At 55.2% G+C, this 25678-nt stretch overlaps 9 protein-coding genes across 9 annotated transcripts; 5 read left to right on the top strand and 4 right to left on the bottom strand.

Moving 5' to 3' along the window:
- Window positions 1-188: 188 nt before the first annotated feature.
- On the top strand, window positions 189-1329 carry LTHEOB_3555 (Membrane fusion mating protein Fig1; the record flags this gene model as incomplete). The annotated part of the gene is made up of 4 exons (XM_035512491.1): window positions 189-222; window positions 272-517; window positions 567-894; window positions 951-1329. 4 exons carry the CDS (start codon window positions 189-191, stop codon window positions 1327-1329), a joined length of 987 nt encoding a protein of 328 aa, XP_035362643.1.
- A 1099-nt stretch (window positions 1330-2428) lies between these two features.
- LTHEOB_3554 (Golgi complex component) lies at window positions 2429-5187 on the bottom strand (the record flags this gene model as incomplete). The annotated part of the gene is made up of 4 exons (XM_035512490.1): window positions 2429-3274; window positions 3335-4673; window positions 4735-5015; window positions 5077-5187. 4 exons carry the CDS (start codon window positions 5185-5187, stop codon window positions 2429-2431), a joined length of 2577 nt encoding a protein of 858 aa, XP_035362642.1.
- Window positions 5188-5544: 357 nt separating this feature from the next.
- Window positions 5545-7335, top strand: LTHEOB_3553 (Mitochondrial protein; the record flags this gene model as incomplete). The annotated part of the gene is made up of 1 exon (XM_035512489.1): window positions 5545-7335. One exon carries the CDS (start codon window positions 5545-5547, stop codon window positions 7333-7335), a length of 1791 nt encoding a protein of 596 aa, XP_035362641.1.
- Window positions 7336-13709: 6374 nt separating this feature from the next.
- Window positions 13710-15449, bottom strand: LTHEOB_3552 (2,3-bisphosphoglycerate-independent phosphoglycerate mutase; the record flags this gene model as incomplete). The annotated part of the gene is made up of 4 exons (XM_035512488.1): window positions 13710-13920; window positions 13981-14563; window positions 14619-15356; window positions 15419-15449. The coding sequence occupies 4 exons, from the start codon at window positions 15447-15449 to the stop codon at window positions 13710-13712; spliced, it is 1563 nt and encodes a 520-aa protein (XP_035362640.1).
- A 711-nt stretch (window positions 15450-16160) lies between these two features.
- Window positions 16161-16844, top strand: LTHEOB_3551 (Mediator subunit med9; the record flags this gene model as incomplete). The annotated part of the gene is made up of 1 exon (XM_035512487.1): window positions 16161-16844. One exon carries the CDS (start codon window positions 16161-16163, stop codon window positions 16842-16844), a length of 684 nt encoding a protein of 227 aa, XP_035362639.1.
- A 976-nt stretch (window positions 16845-17820) lies between these two features.
- On the bottom strand, window positions 17821-19686 carry LTHEOB_3550 (Pyruvate decarboxylase; the record flags this gene model as incomplete). Its single annotated transcript, XM_035512486.1, has 3 exons — window positions 17821-19346; window positions 19406-19541; window positions 19597-19686. The coding sequence occupies 3 exons, from the start codon at window positions 19684-19686 to the stop codon at window positions 17821-17823; spliced, it is 1752 nt and encodes a 583-aa protein (XP_035362638.1).
- A 752-nt stretch (window positions 19687-20438) lies between these two features.
- Window positions 20439-20903, top strand: LTHEOB_3549 (uncharacterized protein; the record flags this gene model as incomplete). The annotated part of the gene is made up of 1 exon (XM_035512484.1): window positions 20439-20903. The coding sequence occupies one exon, from the start codon at window positions 20439-20441 to the stop codon at window positions 20901-20903; it is 465 nt and encodes a 154-aa protein (XP_035362637.1).
- Window positions 20904-22133: 1230 nt separating this feature from the next.
- On the bottom strand, window positions 22134-23130 carry LTHEOB_3548 (Alpha-ketoglutarate-dependent 2,4-dichlorophenoxyacetate dioxygenase; the record flags this gene model as incomplete). The annotated part of the gene is made up of 2 exons (XM_035512483.1): window positions 22134-22949; window positions 23002-23130. The coding sequence occupies 2 exons, from the start codon at window positions 23128-23130 to the stop codon at window positions 22134-22136; spliced, it is 945 nt and encodes a 314-aa protein (XP_035362636.1).
- Window positions 23131-23672: 542 nt separating this feature from the next.
- On the top strand, window positions 23673-25340 carry LTHEOB_3547 (WLM domain-containing protein; the record flags this gene model as incomplete). The annotated part of the gene is made up of 2 exons (XM_035512482.1): window positions 23673-25060; window positions 25145-25340. 2 exons carry the CDS (start codon window positions 23673-23675, stop codon window positions 25338-25340), a joined length of 1584 nt encoding a protein of 527 aa, XP_035362635.1.
- Window positions 25341-25678: the final 338 nt, after the last annotated feature.

Genomic DNA, 25678 nt, shown 5'->3' with positions numbered 1-25678 from the left:
CCGCACCCTTCCGCAGACAAAGACTCCCCTCCCACGCGCGCATTCCATCTCCACACCCAAACCACCAAGCACCGGAGAACAATCACTCCGGTGTCGATTGGCAATCCCAATCCGTCCCGCGCTTGCTTCCTCGGGCCTACGGGCGCCGCTGAAGTACCCTCTACATCAGGATTGACTCCCTCTGATCCATGGCTAATTTGGGTTTCGCTGTCACCATGCAGAGTAAGTTACTACCACTCTCGCGCTCCAATACCTTTTGACTACGGCATAGATTTTCTGCAACGCCAGCGCGACATTCTTCGCAAGCACGTCGCCGAGCTTCACAAGTATGCCGCCGTGCTCCGCAAGTATGTCGCTGCGGCCAAGGAGAAACTAGCTCCCTTCAAGAACTTCATCGTCCGCGCTTTCGAGCTGTCCAAGAAATTTGCTAAATGCGTCTGGTATAAAGGATTCCTGCCCTTCTTGGGCTATCATCATATATTGATGATCCTCATCGCCGTTGCCATAATCCTACTCTGTAAGTCGCTGTCTTACACTCGCGCACTGCATGTACTGACCCAAGCCAGCTCTTCTGCTCGCAGGATGCTCCAGCACCTCGCCGCTCATTCCGGGCATCTTCCTCATTAGCATGTACTACAAGTCCTACACTCCCTCCTACGACCCGTCTCAGGTCGATCCCGGTGTTACCGCTGCCATTGCCAACATTGTCGGCAATGCCATCCTCGAGGTGCGCGTCGGCTACTTCGGTATCTGCGTCAATCCCAACGGCGGCGACTTCCTGTGCTCCAACAATGCCACCGCTCTCGCTGAGCAGATCAACGTCGATCAGGACCCGCTGAACCTGATCTGGGTCGCGAGCACCTTCAAGGACAGCATCGTCTTCCCCTACCTACTGTAAGATCTCTCTTCTCCAGGAGAAACGCGCAAGAATACTGACGCAGCGACCCCAGCATCGTCGCCATCATTCTGGCCTTCATCACCTTCATCCTGCTCGCCACCTTCCCCGGCTGGCACCAAGAGGAGGACGCCACGACCGGTTCCGATGTTGACGTCAAGCCCTTCCCGTCGCGCCCGGTCTCGCAGGTCGCGCTGGCCCTGATCTTCATCTCGTCCATCTTCGTGCTCGTCTCGGTGCTGTGGCAGCACACGGCCTCGGTCGCCGCCGCCACCGTCTCGCAGGATCTGGGCAACGGCAGCATCAAGTCGGGCGTCGGCACCGCCTCCATGGTTCTCGGCTGGTTCGGCTTCGTGCTGCTCATAATCGTCACCATAGGCCTGCTCGTCATGATCCTGAGCATCATCGTCCTCGACAAGCTTACCGACGGTTGAGCGGTTTCGCCCCCTTTCTTCTCGAAATAAGGCTTCTTTCTTCTTTTCATTTTTGTTCGGATTTGCCTTGATGAAGGGACCTAGATGGCAGGCGCTTCTACCGTCGTCGTCTCCGATATACCCATGTTGTCAGCAAACAGCATTTTGTCCCCGAGAAGCATTGCATGATTTCCTTTTTTCTTCTTCTTCACTTTCAGCGACTTGCATGCGCCAAGCGATTGACGACTTTTTCGACCCGGGACCGCTTTGATGCGAACCGGCCCAATTGTCCGAACTTATTACGATCCATTCCGGGGTTTTCATGTGGGGAAGAGTAAACGAAACGACTGATGAATGTGAATACGGGGAACAACGGTAAACTTTCAGGATCACGATGAGAGGAAACTTCTTTTTCTTTGGGTTGGGAAACAAATTCTGGATCTTCTAAGCGAGCGATGAATTGGGCAGTGGGTTGTGGGGAGGCCTTCTTCTTCTGGGATTGATGATGATCATGGCCTTCTTGTTTTTTTTTCTCTTTCTTCTTCCTTCTCGGGTTAATACTTATTGCACCATTCGACAGATGGTCACTTTCTGGAGACAGGTGGGAATGGAACATTTTCAAAGATTTGGAGAGACCGGGCCTGGTTCTCCCTAGCATTCAAACCTCTCTCCACTTTTTTCCTCTTATCTCTTCATTTCCCTTTTCTTTTCCTTTTCTGTTCAAGCATCACATCATCTCGCATAATGAGGGCGTTCTAATTTTTCTGGGGTAAACGAAGGTGGGACAGGAGAGGTAGATTGGCTTTGGATTCGGGTTCATGGGGATGGCTTCCTTGGATTTGGAGAGATACCACGACGAACGAAACGAAGCCATAACCTTCAAACGACGCGCGGTACGAGCACAAGTAGCGAATACCTTTCAAACAGCAAAAAAGGACGAATATTGAAAAAAAAATTTACAAATCATACCGAAACCGCTGGAAAACGAAAACGAAAGAGCCATTTTGAATTGTGCAACTATTAACTTTACTCATGCGATCCTCCCAGGTATCTTTTCATCGATGCTTCATCGGTTTTTCCCCTCACAAACAACGGGCCCCCCTCGCTACCCAAATATAGACTATGTGCTACTAACGCTCCCTCCTTCCTCATCATCGTCGCCACCGCCCGCCTCCTCGTCCTCCAGCGCCTGCGCCTGCGCCGCGCCCTCCAACTGCGCGCCCAGCCCGAACTGGCCGACCTTGAACACGCCAGCACACCACTCGGCGAATACACCGGGCTCCCACACCTCATCCGCCCTGGCCTTGCCCTTGGCGGCCCCAGCACCGCCAGCAGAAGGCCGCCTGCCCTCATCCGCCAAGCGGTCCCAGAAGGCCTCGTAGTTCGCAACGACCTGCTCAACAACCGCGACAACGAGCGTCTCGCGTGTGCGCAAGTCATCGATGTAATCTTCCAGCTTGCCGCGCAAGAAGTCGACCTCGCGCTCGACAGACTCCCTAACCGTCGCAACCGCCTGCTCCGGCACGAAGCCCTTCTTCTTCGGACCCGTCTTCTCAGGGGCTACCGCCGCAGTGACGCGGCCGGCAAAGGCGGAAGTGAAGTCGTTGATGATGGTGCGCAGGCGGCCGTCGAGCTCGGCCTTGGCGTCGAGCATGTTCTCGACGACGCGCGGCAGCAGCGAGCCGCCGACGAGGCCGCGCACGAGGTTGGCCGGGTTGAAGAGGCCGCCGCGCTCGCGCAGCTCGTAAAACGTCGACGTGACCGACGAGAAGTCGAGCGAGACGTCCTGCGACACGAACTCGATGTCGAAGGCCACGATCTGCTGCTTGAGCAGGAGCAGGTGCTTGATCAGGAAGAGCTGCGAGTCCGTCGGCGAGTGCCGCGCCGAGATCTGCGAGGCCGCCGTGTAGAGGGAGAGGGTGGTTTGGTGGACGATTTGGTGGGCGAGGTCGTCGAAGACGGTGGACTAAGGGGGGTGGTGGTTAGAAGTTTGGGGGGGAGTGTGCGTGAATTTGAGGATTCTTACGTTTACGAGGCGGTAGATTTTGCTGAGCAGCCAGATGGCTTTGCGGAGCGTAGGGTACCAGTCCTTGAATGCGGCTTCTGCGTTGAAGGCCCAGCGCGAGTCACCTTCTTCGTCCTCCAATCCTGCTGGGATCATCATCGGCCCGTTCGTAGTCTTCTTTCCTGATAGCACAGGGCCTGTCTTCTCACTTTCAGAAGGCCTCCGGTGGCGTGATGCGTAATCCAGGTCCTCCGGCTTGGGCTTATAGTACTCGATCTCGTCTCGTAAGATGGTCAGAGTAAGGAAGACCAATCTCGTCTGGGCATCTTCTAATGCGGGGAGGATCAGATTGGGGAAGTTGAGCCGTACCGACTCGACTAGCTCGTACTCTTCCTCCTCCTCTTCCATGTACCGGGTCTGGATCAGGGTGCAAAGCTCGCAGAGTTTTACCAATTGTGTTTCATGGATGGTGCGTGGTCGTAAATAGTCGTAGAAAGGTTCCATGATACTCTCCAGAAAATCGTACACGCCACCCTCACCCACGAACCATTCTCCCCACAGTTCGTACTCATCGAAGCAAATACCGCGAATGTAGCTAATACTGCTCCTTGCGAATGTGACCAAGTCCTTCGAAGAGCTAGGTGCCAAAGATATTTCCGCCATCTTCTTCGCGACCAAGGGGAGTATCAACCTCCCACGAGTTGCCGAGTAGCTTTGGTAGAGCTCGTTCATCAAGCTCTGATACTCTGGTTCCGAATCAGGGTCTGCATCGGCTGGTAATACAGCTCTCTTCTGGATCTCCAGGCCCAACTCCTTCAACTCTGCGGCACCGACGCGGAATTTGGCATACAGCAATGCGGACATTGTGGTATCGTTCAATTGGCGGTCTGCTATCCTCTTTGAGACGTCGGCTGCAATCTCGCGAAGGGTATTGGTGAAGTGGACTCGGATGAGAGACAGCGCGCGCGTGAGCAGGAGACGGTAGCGAGAGCGGTATGTGGCAGACTCGCTGTGGGTGGGATGCGCCATCATGTAGTCTATGCAGCTGTCCAAATTGAGCAGCATTTCGGTGAAGCCCTCTGCGCGAACGAAGTTGGTTGCTCCAGGAGCGTTAAGTCTCCTTGTAGTAGGCTCGAGGTATGTGTAGTATTGAAGGTTCTCAGCGATGCCGTCGGCAAGCTTCGTAACGCGCTTCTGGTCTGCTATTAACCCTTCGCATTGGCTTTGGAAGGTCGTCGTCTGCGCAGCCACAGCCTTGAAGGAGTCGGAGAGAGCGGACAGGAGGTCAAGCGCGGACGATGTGCTCTCCAGCAGGGAATCGAGGTGTCGGTGGGACAAGTGGAGCTGGTCGCGGTACAACCTGGGATATCACGGCTCGTAAGCACATATCGCAGCATATTGCGCGCGTAAGGAGCGCATACTGATACTCTTCGTGGCTTGCGTCCAGCAGCTCGTCGCTGATGCCATTGTACCAGTCGCCGAAATCCAGCTCGGTCTTCAGCTGATCTCTCGAGCGCTTCTTGAGCTTCTGCTTCTCGAGGTCGCGCTCCTTCTTTATATGGGCCCTTGCGACGTCGTAGAAGTCGCTGAACGATTTGGCGCGGCGGGCGACGGTGGCATGCGGGGGCCCATTATCCTCCTCAGGCTCCTCGACTATGTCCGGAATGGCTTCTACGGGATCGACGTCAGCCTGGTTGCTCTCCTGTGTGCACAAGCATCAATAATACCATCGGCGCGGGCGCGTGAGGGAGGGCTCGGCTTACATTGGGCTGCTTGAGGAGCGAAACGCGGCGGCGGTGGCCGGTGGGCCTGGGCTTCTCGGGCTCGCGGTGGTGCTCCGGGACAATGCCGCTGATCCAGGCATCCTCGTACATGGTGGGCGCGGGGTGGTGGTGCCTGGATTCGCGGAGCTCTGAGCTGTGGGATACTGGTGCTGCACACCTGGTCAGTTGGCCATGAGCCGCCCAAGCTTCGGGGCGGAAATCGGAGGCGGCGGGGCGGGCGGCCAGCGCCGAGCCTGCAGGGATGGCCTCCGCCCCGAGGCCTGGGCGGCCGATGCGCCAAAGATTTGGTGACGTTCGCGACTGTCGCCGTCCTCTCGACCGTCAGCACAGCGCTCGTCCAGGCCTGCGGCTCGAAAAGCTCGGTGCTTAGAGGCATGTTCCCGTCCTAAGTTTGCGACACCATCTACCCCGCAATTGTCCACGCCCGCAACTCTATCAAGCGCCATCATGCTGCCCACGCGCTGTCTTCGCCAATCCGCGCGCGGCATTAATAAGGCGGCAGCTCGCAGTAAGCTCAGAGCTTCTCACGCCCGCTCTGCCGCCACCACCACCACTCCGTCGCCTCGCAAGCCTATTCCTCGCTCAATTGTCGTCCTCACCTCGTTCGGTACCGCCGCTGCTATTTACCAGTACCTGGCCGGCAACCAGATTCATCGCAATGTCTACGCCGAATCTCCCGAGGAGCCCGAGCTCGTCTTTGAGAAACCCAGGAAGGCTGCCCATTCGAAGGAGGAGAACAGAGACATAATTAGCTCCCAGCACCTGCAGGTCAAGAGGAGCTGGGAAAATCCTGGCGTCTATGCCTGGGGCTCCAATGATGGCAAAGTTGTTGCGCCCGACAGTCAGGAAAGGCACATCAAGACGCCGCGCCGCCTCAAGTTCTTCGATGGTCTTTTACTACGTGACGTGAAGCTGGACCGTTTCTTCGGAGCTGCCATCAACGAGAAAGGCGACTTGCTGCAATGGGGCACCGCCTATGACAAGGATTGCGTGACCCCAGCAGTCACGCTGAGGGGGAAAGATTTGAAGTCTTTGACTTTGTCTAAGGACCGCATCATTGCGCTTGCATCCAATGGCAAGGTATATTCAATTCCTGTATCCAAGGAAGAGCAGAAGACCGGCAAGAAGTCGTCTGAGAGCAGCTGGATCCCCTTCTGGAGCTCTAGCGCGTCAATTAGTTACCGCACAATTGAGCCCGCGAACCTCAAGTCAGGCGAGAAGATTACCGCCATTGCTGGTGGAATGGAGCACGTGCTTCTCCTCACTTCGAAGGGCCGTGTCTTTTCCTCCGCTTCCAGCGCCCTCGATTATCCCAGCAAAGGCCAACTTGGTATTCCCGGCCTGACCTGGCAGACCCGTCCACAGGGCGCATACGACACTCCCCATGAGATCGCTACCCTCAAGGGTTTCGATATGGCCAAGATTGCCGCCGGAGACTACCACAGCGTCGCATCTGACAAAGAAGGCCGTGTCTTCAGCTTCGGCGACAATTCCTTCGGCCAATTGGGCCTCGCGTACGACTCAGAAGTCTCCTTCGTCGACACCCCCTCTTTAGTCCCCATCTCGAACCTCTACCGCGGCACCGGACTCATCCCCAAGGTCACCGGCGTCGCTGCCGGCGGCAACAATACCTACTTCACCGTCGACGCGACGCGCGTCTCCAATCCGGGCGCCGAAGACTCGACGCTCGCACGCCGCAACCTCGGTAACGTGACGGCCGACGCGTGGGCGTGCGGCCAAGGCATCTGGGGCGGGCTGGGCAACGGCCGGTGGACGCACATGCAGGACTCACCAGTCAAGATTCCGGCCTTCTCGGGCCTGTTCGAGTACGACGAGCAGACAAATGCGGTCGTGCCGATCCGCCTGTCGCAGTTCGCCGTCGGTCAGAACCACGTCGCCGCCGTCATGCACAACATCGCCCACCTGACGACCGGCACCGTCGGCACCAGCAGCCGCAACGACCGCGAGTCCGAGAACGAGACCAACTGGGGCGCCGACATCCTATTCTTTGGCAACAACGAGCACTTCCAGATCGGCACTGGCAAGCGCAACAACATCAGCACCCCCGTCTACATTCAGCCGCTGGATCAGGTGGCCGAGAGGAAGATCAGGGGCAAGGAGGAGCATAGGTTCCAGATCACGCCGAAGAAGAAGGTCAAGTTGAATGGAAGATGGGTCGAGTTGGAGCAGAGGGTTGAGTGCGGAAGGGGCGTTACGGCAGTTTACTCTGGGGTGTAGGACTGTGAAATGATTGTAAGTATAGGAAACCATGTACTTGGGCGTTTGGTGTGAGTTGGGTATACTTGGACCTGGACGCATGATCGCTGCTCACATATAATATAAAAAAAGGAAATGGAAAGCAAATATGTTAACTACCTTTCTCTCGCTTTACTACCTTGTACCAGATGAGCGTCTCTCCAGAAACCCCGCATTGATCAAGCATGGAGGGCAGAGCTGATCTAACTGACAAAGTTCTTGCTTTGTATAATTGCGATGGCCTTGTAGAACTCGCATCTCTACTCAGACGCAGAAATGTAGAGCGACAGAGGACATGTTGTCCGTGCGCCCCATCAGCCTTCTAAATCGCAGCCAGCGCAAAATTGCAAAACTTGCAGCTCCGCAAATGGAGCAAGAAACCTGCTGGGGAAACACTACTAAAATTGATCTGCGCCTCCAGATACTCGTTTCAATGATATTTTACCCCATCTTATGTATGTGTTGTCCACCAGTCACTAAGTTCTTCGTCGAAAGCGGCCCCTGCCACACTTCAGCACCACCCCCGCAGTCGATGGCCAATTACACTTCTACATTACGAGTCCGTGCTTTCAAGTCTTGCAAATCCTCTTATGGTGTTTTAGAGGCGCGAAATCCTCGCTAGCATCGACAGTTCGGCCCAGCGCGGACCCTATGCTCAGTAATTGTGTCAATATAGTTTTACCACTGCAAAGACTTTTCACAATGACCAGGGCGCTTGGTCTAGGGGTATGATTTTCGCTTCGCATCATCAAACGAGCTCATGTGAAAGGTCGTGGGTTCAATTCCCACAGCGTCCAGTCTTTTTGCTTTTTGAGATCCTTTCGGGTGTTGTTTTGCGGCTGCAAGGTGGCGCTGACCTTTGTGAAGGTCTGCGGAACGTTTTGAACTACAATCGGTCTCCTGAAAAGAGTGTTGTTTATCTTGACGCATCGACAGCGTGAGTGAGTGCAGTGCAAGATGATTGAGCGAACAGTTACGAGTACTTATAAGCGGCAAATAATTGGTTGTATGTAACATTCCCTTGTCAATCCACAGGGACGTTAAGAATTGACATATTCGGGGAATATAATTACGCATTAAGTATTCGCAATGCCGCACCTGTCCCTTTCCGTCAACAACTGTGGCCCTGCCAACCGTTGTTATTAGGAAGTCTTTCTTCCACCTGATTTTATGTACATGAATTGATATTTTTGGCAAACAAGCACTCTGAGTCCCTGATAAAGAAAGTATCCTCCAGTTGTCTGTCGTACGCGCGATGCTATCACACGTTGGCGCTAAGTACTATAATCTGAGGCCGTTGTAGCTTTGCTATCTCTTCCCAGTCTGCCATCTCTACCATAGATGCTTCAAAAGGTGACAAATATGATGATAGGCAAATGATCGCCTCGGTATCTTGCTCTGGTCACTTCGTCAGCGTGTGATCCAACTCCATTCAACGTAAACCCAACCAAACTACCTTGCTGCTCTTGATTCCGAGGAATACGAAGGAGGTAGATCATGTATCGGGTACATCTTCTTATGTACTCGTTGTCGCGATAGCAATACCCAAGAAATGGTATCACCAACATAACTAAGATAGAGGCAAGAGCGAATCCAGCCTCGAGAGACCATCCTCCACCAGATGGGTGGGCATCCGGTGACCTGATTGGCTGAGTGTCTGGATCAATCATTAGCGTTCGGAAGCGTAAAATGCTGAATAATCACTCTACCGTTGGTGAACATGTTCTGTGTGCCGGAGTTGATTCCCGAGACAGGTGTGATCATCCGCCAGTATGAATATATAGCTGGACAGTTCGGAGAGTTTTCTTGTCCTCAGGCCGCTCAGGCAAAGCGTGGCTGAGTACACGGCCATTGGCTTCCATTGGCTAGCAGCCATCCAAAGAGGCGCACACTGCTGTCAGCCTCCTTTCTTGGATGACGCATGCCATCTACCTCGGCGGCCGCGGACAATCCGGGAAATGCAGGTAACGAGAGGAATCCGATGACTTGCACATTACATTGTAACTTACAGGCCAGCCGTACTAGTCCATGGCTATCTTAACAAGTGCGTGCATGCCCATGTTATTTTCGCTCCATCGCTTCCCTTTACGGTGTCCGAAGTAAAGAAAGACGCGTTGCATTCTCTATATTTGCTAAGCAGTCTTCCAAGACAAAACCCATGCGCTCAAGACTCCGAACACTATAATTTTGTTAACAATTAATTTAGCTGCTCGGCGCTTTAGCCACGGAAAAACGAGTAAGCTGGCTTATACATAAGAACATCACGAGATCAGAAGTCTACTCGCATAATCGTATTTACTTTGACACATTTTACTTGTGGATCCGGCTCCAGCTTCAGTTTCTCAGGTAAAAATTCAACAAACTCATAATTGGCCATGAAGGACTCAAAGACCAACTACGAGGTATATATTTTTTGCACCTATGGTTTACACGACAGCCCTGTCGAGCGAAAAGGGGGATTCCGATGAGTCGAGAAATCAGCACTCCCAATCTTCGCAAACCAGGGTGATGCAATTCTACAACAATGCGTCAGTCTTTCACCTTTTCTTTTTTTTTTTAAAAAAAAAGAGAAAAGAAGACTGCCTCCGATCTAAAACTGATGAAGAAGAGGATGTAGCTTGGTCCAAGAAAGTAAGTAATTTAGGCAGAAGACGTACACAAATACAGTGACAAATACTTGTTGGGGTTGGTAGCTGTAAGGGGAAATATTTCTCTTTAATGACATTACAGAGCTGAGGACGAAAAGAAAGAGGGTAGCGTTGCAGTGACTATGAACTGTCTTGGGAAGGGCTCAATGGTAGCGGTGTCTCATTGGTAAGACTAACTGCAAGCCTCAGATCTGACCGGTGATGTCTGGGCGATGGGCTGTGTATACCTCGGTGTGGCTGGCCCTTCTGTGTATGGAGCCAATGGGACGCGCTCCGGAGCTGATGGCACGCTCTTGATCGGCAACGCCGGGCCTGGGTATTGGGTTCGAAGCGTCAGTGAGTAGCATCATTCCTTAGTGAACTAAGCACACAGCCACTGATAATGTATAGGTTCCCGGGAGTCGGTACAGTACATCACGAATCTTTTTGTCTACTGTTTGATCTTGAACACAAGTGGATAATCTAACAGAATACTTCTTAACTAAGATAGAAGCCTAAGCTTCTGCAGTGTACTGGTACATGTCTACATAGGGAATCACTCAAGGCGCCGCCTCGGATTCAAGAGTGCAACTAATTAGTCCAACAAACTGAATATGAATATCCGTCTATACCCCATTCTGAGACAACATCTTCGAAGAATGTACATAGTGTGAGGGATAATGACTATCAAGTACTCACGTGGAAGGACATGCGATGCCGAGCCAGCACCCCAGCAAGCGGCGTGCTGTAAATGGCACCATGCATGCAACCCTGCAATACTCCACAGCGCACTTGCCGAGGCACTTATTCGCTCCGTCGGCGATTGCTTACCCCGGGGGCGGGCGGCCTCTGTCTCGTACGGCTGCGGCGCTCCCGTCGTTTCGTCACAGAAGCCTCATCCGCACACTGGGCTAGAATACGTACGGCGTGGCGCTGTTCGCATGAGGAAATCAACGCGGCCGACCTGCCAGGCTACAATACGATGAATCGCAGAGCCGGGCTAGCATCTCCGATGTCAGACCACCGGATGCGGGTGCAGTGCAGTGCTGCTGGCCCGCAATCCCGATTTTCCGTCGCCGGCGCTTCCAGATACCTCGGAACGCATGGCTGTTTATCTACACAGCCGCTTGCGCCCGGTGCTGTGGTGGTGGCGCTGTTAGAGCCTAGCATTAGTGGTGCAATGCTGTCACCACTATGACCGTCGTCGTCGTCCTCTCGCTCGGCCTCAAGAGAAGCTTGGCACTCCGGTAAGGTGAGTGCGGCGAAGTAGCGAGGCTGCTGAATGGGAACCAGGTCAGCACAGAGCGTATCAGCCCAGAAATGCTGTTGACATATTAATAGCTATTCTATGTAGAAACGGAGCTTATACCTTTGGCTGACACTTGGAAGTCTCGTCGGTTCGTTCGGGCGTAGATATAGCAGATTCGCGTCGAGGCGTAAAATACAGATGAAACTTTGTGTGGATGTTTATCTTGCGTGTTTAGAATCTCTCGAAAATTGGAATACAATGAAAAGCCAAGTGTATGGAGATGTCGTTCAAACTGATATTGTTATGGGTTATCCCAAGGGTCACATACTATTGAAACCTTCATAGAGAATTCAGGCAGCCTCAGCAGCTGCACAAGTCATTTAAAAGGTACATGACTGTATTACGGGAACTGCAGTGCTTGTATTGCAAAGCGCTGGGTATTCCTTCCCCGTAAACAAGGGCCAAGTGTGTATCAACACTAACGCATTTATTCACAACTTAACCTAGGAAAACCCAATGGACAGGGTATCGCAAGGTCATTCCACTAAGATTTGACAAACAGCATACACGTGCTGGCATCACAGGCCGTGGCTTAGCGTCACGGGCTTTCTTGGCCTCCGCAGCCTCGCCATCTCTTCCCAATCTGCCATCTCCACTGCAGATGCCTCAAAGGGTGATTGGTATGACGACAGAACAACCGCAGCCTCAATATCTTGTTCTGTACATTGCGTAAGCGCTGATCCGGTACCTTCTTAAATACTATCTATAGGAGAAAATCAACAAACTCACCATCGTGCTCCTTCTTCCGGAGAATCTGGGTTGGATTTCCTATGAGCTGGAGTATCCTTTGAATGTTCGGGTTGCGACGGCCGATAGACCCCAGGAATGCGACAAATAACGTGGTTAAGAGAGTGGCAATAGCAATCTTAGCCTCGAGAGACCATGTGTGAGGCGGGGAAGATTGCGGCAGCATAACTGGCTGAGTCTCTGGGTTAAGCGGTTAGCATTGGGAACGTAGAGCACGGAACAACTGTCGCACCATTAAGGTATTCGTATGAGTGTGGGCTCATTTTCAGAAGATTTGTCGTTTCCGCTGGCACGATATCAGCTTGAGGAGCCAGAGTACCGCAGGTGTCCGCAGTCTGAAGCAGAGCTATATACTAAGAGCACTGCGATCAGCAGTACTCAATCGTGCAAGGGCCATGTGTCCCAGCCCCGTAGTATACCGATTGGCTTTATGCGCGCAAAAGATCCACTCCCATATCTACACGCCTGGGGAAACACTGTGCGGGCCATTATCCTGGCGCGAGTACAGAAGCCAGGCCCATCAGAGAGATCTCTCGAGCGCAAGCAGACCTCAGTGGATGCGTATTAGCTGCGCAACTGCACCATGCAGTTTCAATGCCTGTCCGTGTGGCATCCGCAGCATCTCCAAATGATCTTCAGCCGCCGCTCCTACCAGCAACTTGCGCGACCCGTAGTGCCATGCTCAGAAGCGGAGTACCACTCTTGTTGCCCCTTGGATCGGCTTCCTTTCGCCACGCTGCCAAATTGCCATTTTCGAGCCAAGATCATTGACGGCGAGGTGGCTTACTGTGCAGTTAGACAGGTCTTGCACCATCACTACTGCGTTGCCCGTGAAGGTCGGGAGCTATCAAAGCGGTCCAATGAAAATGAAACTTTCAAACTGGCGCCAGTTCATAAGTAGCATGCTTATTGGCCATCTAGTTGACAGGGAATGTCAAGGCCGGGCCCGGGGTTATCGAAGCGGTCCAATGAAAATACAACTTCTGAACTGGCACCAGTTCATAAGTAGCATGCTTATTGGCCATCCAGTTAACAGGGAGCGTCAAGGCTTACAGCAAAGGCTGAGGACAATGGGCACTCGTGTTCCGTCAAGATACCCCTTGGGGTTGTTAGCCTGGCAATAGAGCTTGCTGGAAGCCTCAAAGCAAGCGCGAACGATGCGGAGCACGCTCCACTTAGTTAGCGCCCTGAAACCCCACTGGTGATTCCTCCTTCAATCCATGACTGACGCATCTTGGCGTCGCACAACACAATAAGTGGCGCAGAAATCTGCCTTGTGTCTTCTTCATCATCCGGAACCCCCGGACAGCGGGTCGTCAGCATGACGCTGGAGAAGCCGCTTCCGAGGGACAAGGATGAAAACCTCCGGGTCGGGAGTTCTTTCTCACGTAGCAATCTAGGACTATTTTATCTCGTCAACGTCGTCATATATTTTTCATTTCTGCCGTCTATCAACGTTAAGAAAGGGGGAAATAAAAAGAAGAGGAAAAAAGGTATCTCTCAGGGAACCCAAGGACCTACACTTCTACAACCCACGCGCCGCATCATGCATCATCCAACAACTCACAAGCAAGTCTACTCCATCTCTTTCCAGTCTGACTATGCTTTTTCTCTTCAACGCCGTCATCTCAATCATTCATCAAAAACAACAACCTCTAATCTTTTTACGACATTTACGACTTGACAAGAAGGCTGTGGCCAGTCATCTCCTCGGGCTGGGGCAGACCCATGACGGCGAGGACGGTGGGGGCAACGTCACCGAGAACGCCGTCGGACTTCTTCAGGCTGTAGTTCTTGGGGGCGTTGGCCATAACGAATGGAACCTTGTTGGTGGTGTGCGAGGTCTTGGGCTTGCCCTCCTCGTTGAGCATCTCCTCGGCGTTACTGTATCCCGAAATTAGCAATTGCTTCAATCAATAGGCTGCAAAGTCGATGGTAACTCACCCGTGATCGGCAGTGATGAAGAGGGTGTAACCGCTCTTGACGCACTGCTCGTAGATGACACCGATGGCCTTGTCGGTCTCGGCGACACCCTTGATGGCGGCCTCGTAGACACCGGTGTGGCCGACCATGTCAGGCGGGGCGAAGTTGTTCATGATGAAGTCGAACTTGCCCTCCCGGATGCGCTCGGCAACCTTCTCGGCGACGCCCATAGCGCTCATTGTAGGCTGCAGGTCGTAGGTAGCAACCCTCGGCGACGGAATCATGTCGCGGATCTCGTTCTCGAACTGCTTCTCAACGCCACCGTTGAAGAAGAAGGTGACGTGAGCGTACTTCTCCGTCTCGGCGATGTGGCACTGGTGGGTGCCCTGCTTGCCGAGCCACTCGGCCAGGACGTTGCCCATCTTCTGAGGAGGGAAGGCAACGGGGAAGGTGTACTTGGGGTTGTATTGGGTCATGTTGGTGAGGGCAATGTTCTTGGGGTAGGGGAAGTCGGGCTTGGGCGAGCGGTCGAAGTCACCCATGAGCTGGGTAATCTCGCGGACACGGTCGGAGCGGTAGTTGAAGAAGAAGAGGGTGTCATCGTCTAGTCCCTAATTAGACATGCACACAAAAAAGTTAAAGTCACGAAAGATGCTTACCCTGGATTCTCCTCTCGTCACCGCCAACGATGATGGGCTTCAGGAACTCGTCGGTCTCACCAGCCTCGTATCTGGCCTTGACGGTAGCGAGCGGGTCCTCGCTCTTCTCGCCCTCGCCCAGAACAAGGCCCTTGAGGGCAACCTCGATTCTGTCCCACCTCTTGTCGCGGTCCATGGCGTAGTAACGACCAACAACGGTGGCGATCTCGCCCAGACCAATCTCCTTGGTCGCCTTGATCAGGTTCTCGAGGTGGCCGGCACCCGACTTGGGGTCGGTATCACGGCCATCGCCGAAGAAGTGGATGAAGACCTTGGGGACGCCCTGCTCCTTGGCGAGCTTGAGCAGCGCCAGCAGGTGGTTGATGTGGGAGTGGACACCGCCGTCGGAGACGAGACCGAGGAAGTGCAGGCGGCCGTTGCCGTTCTTGGCCCTGGCGAACGAGTTCGTGATGTTCTCGACGTCCTTGAGCTCGCCCTTCTTGATGGTCTGATCAATGCGGACGACATCCTGCCAGACGACACGGCCAGCGCCGATGTTCAAGTGGCCGACCTCGCTGTTGCCCATAAGACCCTCGGGCAGGCCGACAGCCAGCGACGAGGCCTCAATCTCAGTGTAGCCCTGGGTGATCTCGGAGCCCGGGCGCTTGAACTCGTCCATGACAGGGGTCTCGGCGGCGAGGATGGCATCACCCTCCTTGGGCGACTTCTCGCTGGCGATTCCCCAGCCGTCGATGACGACTAAAAGTGCAGCTGCGTCAGTAGGGCTGAACACTATGATGTCCCGCGTGGGCCAGACTTACTCAGAACGGCCTTCTGGTCAACCTTAGCCATTTTTGTTGGATTTGGACTCGTGGGGCTGAATGCAGCTGCGAGGAGTGAGGTGTCAGCGGGCAAGCTTCGCAGGACGCTTCGGACGGCTCGGCCAACCTTTTTAGGGCGCTTGGACTCTCGGATAGTAGGGGATGTGGTGTGCTGAGAGTCTCTCGATATCACGCAGTGGGGTGTTTTCTTTTCAACAGACGCGGCGATCATCGGCGGGCGGGAGGGGCAGCGCCGCCCGCTGGAAAGGGCCGACGTCACAAAGTCGCGGCCGCGCCCGATGGGAATGCACTCAACCAACCACCCTCCGAGACAGCCTCACCCCCGTGGCGCCGCCATTCGCCCTGTTCCCCCCTTCCGCTCGCTTCAAGGCGTGCTCCTGCTCCACCCACCTGTGCTGATACACTCTCGGCGCGTCCCACCCTGCGTGCTCTGCGCATTGCTGCTCGCCTCGACCCGCTCAGGCCCGCGCGCTCTTTTTTTCTCGCATCGTTCGTTCCTTGCGGGCCGCGCGCATCTCATCAGCTCAGCAGATAGAGGGTTCCCGGGCCACATCGCTCACTTCCCATTGGGCCGGCCGCCGGATCCTGCCACAGCAGTCACCTACCACCACAAGCGCAGCTTACTACTACCTCGAATACAACCCTAACCTTCCCGAGGTCCGTCCCCCCCAAAGCACCCTCCCGCGCCGACACCCCCCGCGTGCCGCATCCTCCGACAATCATGGCCGCAACTGGCACGCCTCGGTTGTCGACCTACTCGACGCCTGCGACGCCCGCCAACCGCGGCCTATCCGTCGCACCGGCCGGCAGTGCGCAGGCTTCGCAGCTGCTACAGCAACAACAGCAGGCGCAGGCGCAGGCGCCGCCGCTCCCTCCGCCTGCGACCTTTGACGTGTTGCCTCACCTGCACGCGTTGCTCAACAGGCTGCTGATCCAAAAACCCACGGACGCCGCGCAGCAACAGCAGGCAGGTGAGGAGGGAGGTAAAGCAGCAGCAGGTGGTGGAGAGGAGGGAAGTAAATCCGGAGGCAGTGGAGGTGGAGGTACTGCAGGTGCTGCATCAGGCGCTGGCGCCGGTGCAGGCGCATCATCGTCGTCTGCCGACCCCGACGCGCAGCCGCTCGAAATACATCAGCTGGCGGCAGCATCCAGCGCGCTCAAGGTGCGGCTGCAGAAGGCGCGGCAGGCGTGCGCGCGCCTGGGCGATATGGATCGGACCGTGGACGAGCAGCAGGAAGAAATTGATGAACTGGAGGAGAGAGTGAGCAAGCTGAGGGCGGTGCTCGAGGACATGGGTGTCGGTGCAACAACGACGGCGGCAGCGGCGGCGGAGTCGCGGGCGGTGACTGTTGCTGGTGGAGACGGGGGCAGTGAAATGGTGCTGAGGGACGTAAGGCCGATTTAAGAATTGGCGATGCTTCGCGATCATGCTTTAACGACAACTGGGAAAGAAAGTGTAAAAGCCGACTCCCAATTGGTACGTCTAACGCTTTTCAACCCCTTTATGGGTAAGTCTGTTTACGCAAGTAGTCACTGTCCCCCAAAGCGAGCAGAGGCTCCAAGCTTCAAGGTGCAACGATACACCATCCGCGAGGCCAATGCCCTTCTCCAGCACAGGAAAGAATCCCGAGCCGAGCTACAACAACTCAGGGGCGCGGGTGTAGCAATTCGCGAGCACGTGGGGTCGGTTCCATTTGTACGGACGTATGTACAGCTCTCGGAGTCGCCTACCAGACTTGCTTCCGAAGATCGGGCGGAAGTGGCGGACCGTTGGGTGTGACAACGAATGCGGTGCGTCAACGTTCGCTAACGTCCGCCCCAACGTTGCGGCGGATGAGATAATGAAACGCCGCTGCCGACGAGGCTAGAAGGCTCGGGATTGGAGACATGGGTCCAATAACCTCATTCATCTTCGCGCTATGTATCCACTTATCTATGATCAGCAAAATCGACGATCTGTTCTCTCATGCTTGATTCAGGATCATGCCATGCTTCCACTTTGAGAAAGTACACGTCGTACATGATTCGTGGCAAATGGAACACTTCAGACCGGTCCCAAGCGGTTGGAATCCCTCGAGTGAGGCGAAGGCCACTCTGGATGATCAGTTCAAAATTTTCAACAAAGGATTCGATCACGGTCGAAGCACAGGATGTTTGGAACTCTCGTATCAAGGTAAAAGTGCCATTTGATGTCCGGAGTCTATCTACAACCCATTTTCCGGCTTTTGAAAGCTTCTATATCAAATCGATGGAAATTATCATGACCTCATGGCGTGGTAAGGATGCAAGTGGTAATAGAGAGAAGAGAAAAAGAAAATCGCCCGTAATACCAAACTCCCATGTGATCCGCTTTTCATAGTACAAGGAAAGATCAAGCCACCTTACTCAAGGTTGCGCTTGGCAGCAGCATCAGCAGTAAGCATCAGAGCAGCAGGCGCGTCATCGCGAGGCATGTAGAGCTCGACGAAGCGGAGCTTCTTGCTCACGTTGAAGTCCTCGTCGGCGAAGAGCTGGTTGAGCTCGTCCTTGGTCTTGATCTGGTAGGTGGCGTACTGCTCGGGCCTAGCACCGAAGGCGGCGGGGAGGTCCTTGTAGTTCCAGTTCTGGATGTCGTTGTAGACGGCATCCCAACCGTGAATGCAGCGCTCAATGGTGTAGCCATCGTTGCAGATGACGAAGATGATGGGGTTGAGGTCCCTGCGGATCATGGTGGAAACCTCCTGGGCGGTCAGCTGGAAGGAGCCGTCACCAGTGAAGAGGATGGTGCGGTCGCGACCAAGCTCCTTGGCGGCGAGAGCGGCACCCTGCAGACAGCCAGTGGCGTAACCAATGGAGCCCCAGAGAACCTGAGAGATGGCAGTGACACCCTTGGGGAAGCGGGTCTCCCAGATACCGAAGTTGGCGGTACCGGTCTCAGTGATGACGATATCATTCTCACGCAGCCACTGGCCGACGCGAGGCCAGAGCCAGGCCTGGGTGATGGTGGGGTCTGAGCTCTCGGCAACGGCCTTGGGGACGGTGTTGCTGGGGACGGGGCCGCCCTGGATGCTGAGCTGGGGCAGGCGGGCAGTGACCTTGGTGAGGACACCGTTCATGCGGACACCGGGGTATTCCGAGTACTTGACGGTGACACCGTAGCTGTGGAAGTCGATGGTGTTGAGCTGCGAGGTGCGGTAGGTGAAGCCGGTGGTGTTGAAGTCAGACTTGACAGCGCCAATGCTGATGATGAGATCGGCAGACTCGACACGCTCGCGGACACCGGCGTTGGAGCCGTCACCAGCGTACACACCACCGTAGTTGGGGAGGGTCTCGTTCACAGCGCTCTTGCCCATGGGAGCGACGAATGTGGGGATGCCAGACTTCCTGATCAGGGCGTCGGTCTCCTCCAGAGCCCTGTGCCTGATAGCGCAAGCATCAACGAGGATGACAGGGTTCTTGGCGGCCTGGAGGTACTTGAGGACGACCTCGACGACGTAGTCCTCCTTCTCCTCGTGGTTGGGCGAGAACTCAAGGTTCAGGGGGGTCCTCAGGCGGTCACCCTCGATCTTCTTGGTGACAATGTCGGAGGGCAGGGCAATGTAGACGGGGCGGGAGAGGATGTAGCACTTCTTGATGGCATCGTCGATCAGGGTGGCAGCCTCGTGGGGGTCGTTGAGCATGGACATGGCGCAAGAGACCTTGCGGCTCATGTCGGCGAACGAGTTGAAGTCGCCATTGCCCAGGGTGTGGTGGAGCAGGAGGTTGTTCTTCTGGGCAGCGGTGGTGGGGTAGCCGACAATGTGGACGACGGGAACGTATTCCGAGTAGGCACCAGCAATGGCGTTGATGGCAGACAGCTCACCGACACCGAAAGTGGTGACAATGGCAGAGATGCCCTTGATTCTGGCGTAGCCATCGGCGGCGTAGCCTGCAGGGGGGGTTAGCGGGGAGCTCCCGAGGCAGCCGGGCGGGGCAGGCGGCACTTACCAGCATTGAGCTCGTTAACGTTGCCAACCCAGTTGAGACCGCACTTGGGCAGGTAGTCGAGAGCAACCAGGTTGTAGTCACCGGGAAGACCGTGGACAGAGCGAACACCGACCTGGTGCAGACGGCGGAAGAGGTACTGTGGCTGGTGAGCTACGATAGAGCGGGGAGCTTGGGGCAGGGGGAGGACCAACCTCAGCCACGTCCATGGGCTGCTTGAGCTCCCGGGTACGGATGTCCGGGGTGCTCGCGCCGGTAGGCAGAGGAGTGGTGGCGCCGCTCATGATGATGGCAATTGGAGGTGTTTGTGGTGAATTGGAGTGAGTGTTTGGTGGCTGACTGAGGGGTGCGGTGGGTGCAGCCTTTTGTACGAGCAGAGGGACAAGGGTGCGCCATGACGAAATGGTCGGCCGTTCGACGAAGCCTCACCACAGCGGCGGGACGGACGGTCCAGCTCATGCCATGTCGAGTGACGCGACCAGTTTGACACGACGCACTGCTATTCCTGCGCGCGCCGCCACGCTGCAGCCGGCGCCTGAGTCGCGGTGGTGGGGCGCAGGCAGGTCGGAGCTCTGGGCTGGAAGAAAAAGCTGGCCGGCATCGGCTGATCTCGCGCGAGCCGCCGTCCTCTCGCTGTCGGGCCTGGTCGGGACATCTCGCGACGCCGCAGCCGTAGGGCTGAGCGTCTCCTTAATCGGGCCACTTCAGTGCCATCTCACCACCTGCTGTCTCAAATTTTTTACACAAAGCGGGACCCTGGAAATATCCCGCAGCCATCCAGTGGTTCGCGTCTCACGCGCGGCTTGCAGCCGCTTGCCGAGCGCGAGATAGGAGCGATAAGCAGCCTCGCGCTTGCCGTGCCCTGCAGCGCAGTTGCTGGTTGAGCCACTGCTGCTGCTGCGAGCCGCGACGGCCGCTAGTGAAGCTTTGACGTCAAGAAGTGCCGCACTGCCGCACGTCCTGCCAACATCTCATCCATGGCCGCATCTCGAACTGCATCTATTCCGGCTTGTTCTCGAGGGCTATTGTTTTGAATATGGCCACCCAGGCACCGTCTGCCCCGAGCTCACACAGCAAACCCTGCTCGCACTGCGGCGCGCTCCGCGACGTTCTGGTCCGCTGCCAGATCGACGAGTCCCGCGCCTGGGTCTTCATCTGTCCCGGAAGGTGCTGGCGCGAGCTGAGCGGCGGCGAGATTGACGGCGACGACGAGCATCCTCATTACCGCTACGGCGGCATGTGGAAGAACAAGCACGACGCCGTAAGCGCCAAGAAAAAGAAGAAGACGCAGAGGGACCGCCCTCGGGAATGGCGGAGTAGCGACCACGGAGATGCAACGCAGGACGGAGCAGCAGATAAGAACAAGTATACGCGTAATGACCGTGTGACGTGGGACGGGAAACTCTGGACGTGCAGAAAGACCCATTTTGCCCAGGAGGCCAACACTCCGGACAAGGAGGTTGGTCTTTGGAAAGAAGAGGGACCGGTCAGCGCCGATTAAGGAGTGGCGGATATCAGGAATGTTGAGCCGCATGCCACGGAGCGTTCAACGTACAGTCGACTGATCGGCGAGACGTGCAGTAATTCTCGCCCCCGAGAACCTCCGAGTTTCGTTCTTTCGGTCCGCAGCATCATATTGACGGCTGTGTTGCCTTTCTTGCCTTTTATCATCAGCCGCTTGTAACCCGCTTGTAGCCGAAAGATCTTACCTGACATGTGTTTGGGGGGTGGGTGGGTGCAAGCTTCCGCGCCACACCGGCCCGATCTGTGACAAAGCGGGATCTGCTGCGAGAGCGGAGCACGATGCCGGAAGCGGCTGCTCTTCTGCGTCCAAACAAGCTTCGACGGTTGGCTGTTCGGGTATCTTGGCGATCTTCCCTGATCTTCGACCCCCTGCGCGCCCTGGCGCCGGCGTCGGCATGCCATGTGACGGGAATCCCTACCAAACGGGGGCGATCCTACCTCCGACCACTCTTTGTACCTACACCTATCTTAACGTCCAAATGAACACCTTGCACCTGCTCACTCCTAGTTAGAACTCATAATTCAACCTTTGTCGTGTCTTCCTGGGGTGCAAAATCGACAGTGCGAAGTAGAAAGGACAGAATATGAACACTTGATCACTGCGACCGCCTGGTCGCCAACAGTGAAGGTTCTTCATCGACTACATGCTGTGTAGGGTGTGTAGAGCCTCATGGTGGGCAGAGGCAATGGTGGTGGGAAGAGCGGCGCTGAACAGTCATGGGCTCAGCCGATCATCACGAGACCTCCGGAGGAATACGGTTTGGATACCGCGCTCATCCCGACTTTGGACAATGCTTACATTACCCGGATACTGTCGCCGTCGAAGTCTTGCCATTGGTCTATTCTTTCTTTACATTTCACGCACTGGCTGCGGCGAGGCCACCGCGGTATCGATCCCACTTCACGGGAATTGTTTTGAAACAGGACTTACGGCCGTTCTTTTTCCCTGGATAGATCGAGACATCTCGTGACTCTCACGGGAGAAAACCAATGCCTGACTTTCGGCCCTGAAAAGTTGAGGTTTCCACTTTAAAGGTTTCACAGCTTGTTCAAAGTGTTTTCTCAACAAATTAATCAAGAAGAATTCGTCATTTCATCATACTCGCCCCCACTCAATTTAAGTGCCGGATCCTGTGGTTTGAAGTCTTGAGTACAGTCAAAAAAAGGAAACCAGAATACGAATATCCAGTGTGGAGTGTTTCTTCCGTTATGGAAACCCCTGCCTGGCATCTGTCTCTTCGTTCAACCCGTAGGCCTGGGAGCTAGAGTCATGCACCGTAGCTCGCCTCATATCCCTTGCATACTTACCCTCGTAGTCTCCTGCAGTTGCTCTATGCATGACACACGTATTGTCCCACATCACCAAATCGCCGTCATTCTCCCACTCAACTCTCAGCACGTACTTCGGCTGGCAGGCGTGCTCGTAGAGCTCCCGGACCAGCCTGTCAGACTCCTGCTTCTCCAAATCCTCCACATGATGCACATGGCTCGCGACGTACAGGTTCCACCGGCCGCTCGGCTCGTGCTTCTGCACCAGCCTGTGCTTGCCGAACGGGTAGTCCTCCGGATCCACGCCGGCCAGCAGCTCCGGACAGGCCAGCTTCCGGCTGTGCATCAGCGAATGACACGCGATGTGGTCCCGTGCGACCAGCTCGTCCCGCGTCGCCGCGGGCAGGTCCGCGAACGCGGCGCGCGTGTCGGCGAAGTCGGTGGCGCCGCCGGTGCCGGGAGGGGGCAGGCGCGCGGCGCGCAGCAGCGAGAGGCCGGCCCGCCGCGCATTGAAGCTCGAGTCGACGTGGAAGAGGGAGTTGCCCTTGTTCATGGCGTGCCGGTGCGAGTCGAGCGGCGCCACGCTGCCGTCGGCTAGCAGGTTCGACACGTCGAAGAGCTGATCCGTCGACAGTCGGTGCTGCTTCCCTTGCGCCGTGTAGGGTCGCACATCGTCGAGGGCGCCGAAGCGTGAGGCGAAGGCGACGTGGCTAGCGTCGTCGAGGTTGGTCTTGCGGAAAACGAGGACGCCGTACTGGAAGCTTTGTGAGCAACGATGTTCTGGTGAAGTGAATGCTGAGAATTACTTTAGTGATGGCAGCCCGGATCTCGGAGAAGATGTCCTCTGGAATTGGCTGCGAGAAGTCGATGCCACAAACTTCTGCACCGAAAGTGGGATGCAGTTCAATGAGTTCCAAATGTTCCTTGTGAGGCATGTTGTATGTTGTATCTGGGTTGTAGACTAGACACTGGTAAATATCAAAGACCGGGCTAATATAACTACAGAGTTGTACACGGATTCAAAAGCCGATAAACACTTTCTTTCCCCTCATTTTCCTAGGAACCAAGAGATAGCCATATCAATCGGCGGGGACGAGAATCTGTTAATGGTAAGTAAAGTGGGGAAAAGCCGAGCAGCCAGAAGCTCCCAGCAGCTTCCCACGACGTCATTGGTCGGCTGGAGTTAGCGGGGATAAGCGACCCCAGGGTCCTCATGCAAACACATCTTTTAGGGTCGCGTTTTCCTTCACTCTGCATCTTCACTCGCCAAAATCTTCTAATCGTCGCTCCGTCATCACTTGACCTCGCGACCACCCCGCACTCTTGCCTCGCCGCCACCAAACGCCGACGCACCCCGCCTTCCACATCTGCAGGTCAACGCCCATTTATTCGCCGATCAAATTATTCCTCACAGCACCCGCGGCAACTGAGCAGTACCCACCTTGGCAGGCAAAAGCGCCTGCAAATCCCGCCCGCCATGCCGCTCGGCTTCGAGCGGCTGAACGAGCGCGCTTCGCGGCCGAACAAGCTGATCAACTTCATCAAACCGCTGCCGGGCAGCGGCGCCGCGACGGCGGAGCGCATCCTCAACCGCGTGGCGGCGCGGTGCTACCCGATCATGAAGGCCAACAACATCGCCGTCATGGCGCTCGAGGAGTACGAGCCGAACCCGGAGTTCGTGGGGCGCAACTTCAACGCCGGCGAGGTCATCCAGCTAGTGCTCAAGAGCCGGGACGGTCGCTGGCTCAGCGTCAAACAGGTCGAGATGGTCATGATGCACGAGCTCGCCCACTGCAAGCAGATGAACCACAGCAGGTTCTTCTGGAGGGTGAGGAACGCGTATGTGGAGGAGTTGAGGGCGCTGTGGGCGAAGGGATACACTGGTGAGGGGTTGTGGGGACGGGGAAGAGAGCTGGAGGGCGGCGCTACGGTCAACGAAGATGAGTTGGTTGACATCGTGGACGTGGAAAGCCTGTGTGGTGGCACCTATAGGAGCAGAGGAAAGAAGAGGGGGAGGGGTGGCAAGGAGAAGCCCGAACTGAGCTACGCAGAAAGGAAACAGCGGAGGATTCTGAAGAAGTTTGGTGCTGGAGGCACAGTGTTGGGAACAGACGAAGCTGTCAAGACAGAGTTGGAAGATGGTAAGAAGACAAAGAGCAAGGGCAAGCCACGCGTGGCGAACAGTGCTAGAGGGAGAGAACTGCGAGCTGCCGCGGCACTTGCGCGTTTCGATAAAGCGAAGGAAGAACAGCAGGAGGTGCCGGGCGAGTCTTGCACAGAATCCGAGTATGACTCTGATGGAGTTGATGGCCCTGCCGCTCTCGATATCGATGGCAACGAGTTGAGAGACGAGAAAGGCAACGGTTTCATCAGGATCTGCGAAGATGAAGACCAGGATGATGTTCACGTCAAGCAAGAGATGGACGAGCTCAGGGAGCTACGCCAGGAAAAAATCACCAAGTTCACGAAGAAGCAACCGCAATCCGAGGAAACTGCACAGGAACTTATTGACTTGACAAAAGACAGCCCACCACCAGCAAAATCGGGTCAGGAACCGGTCAAGCTCAGCAGCTCTAACAAAAGACATGGGGCCAACTCCAAAGCAGGCCAACCGTCAACAAGCCGTGTGAACACTTCAAACTCGTCTAACCCGAAACCCAACTCGATCAGCAAGAAGTCGGCTGCCTCAACTCAGCCCTCCGCCAATATGGAATGTCCAATCTGCTCATTGTCCAATGAGCAGAGTGCTCTGACCTGCGCTGCCTGCTCACACGTGCTCAAGCCAGAAGCTGTACCCGGTTTATGGAAATGCAGGAGCTTGACATGCCGTGGAGGAGCATACTTGAATGCTGGAGACTCGGCAAGGTGCGGTATATGCGGAGCGGCGAAAGAAACGTAGTACTGGAGTCCGTAGACGAGGTTTGTAACACCGCATGTTCGTATCAAAAGTCCTACGGCCACCACCACCCATGTCTTCGAGCGCGTTGCCACCGAGGTCTCCAGTCTTGCTGCCTACAACAAGAAGTCCACCGCCTCTTCCCGCGAGAGGATATGCGAGCTAAAAGTATGCCTCAGTGAGGAACAAGTCATGCTGGCAATACGCACACCTAACGCAATGGATGGGCCCTCTTCGACGACACTCTGAGGTGGAACCGTAAACATCACAAGATAAATATTTGTTGCGTTTGCAGACGGCTTCGACATCCTTCTGTTCCTTGTGACCGGCAAAGTAATAGCACTGAAAGAGGAAATGGTGGCTTTGGCATTGTCTATGATACCATAGCTTAGATAGATATGAAAATGACTTGCAAGGGATTAATATATCATTAGACATTGAGAAGTTTAATGAAAGACAATAAAGTGAATTTATTTCACCAAGCTTGAAAATACTCGGAACTATCAAACATCCATCATTCTTTCACTAATTCTTTCTGTCAACGCAATGTCTTGATGTCTGAAATTAGAAATGCTGTCATTCCCACT

The sequence above is a fragment of the Lasiodiplodia theobromae genome, assembly GCF_012971845.1.
Source record: "Lasiodiplodia theobromae strain AM2As chromosome Unknown scaffold_9, whole genome shotgun sequence".
Lineage (NCBI taxonomy): Eukaryota > Fungi > Ascomycota > Dothideomycetes > Botryosphaeriales > Botryosphaeriaceae > Lasiodiplodia > Lasiodiplodia theobromae.
Note: the sequence above shows the minus strand (reverse complement) of the source record. Positions and strands in the feature narration are given on the sequence as shown.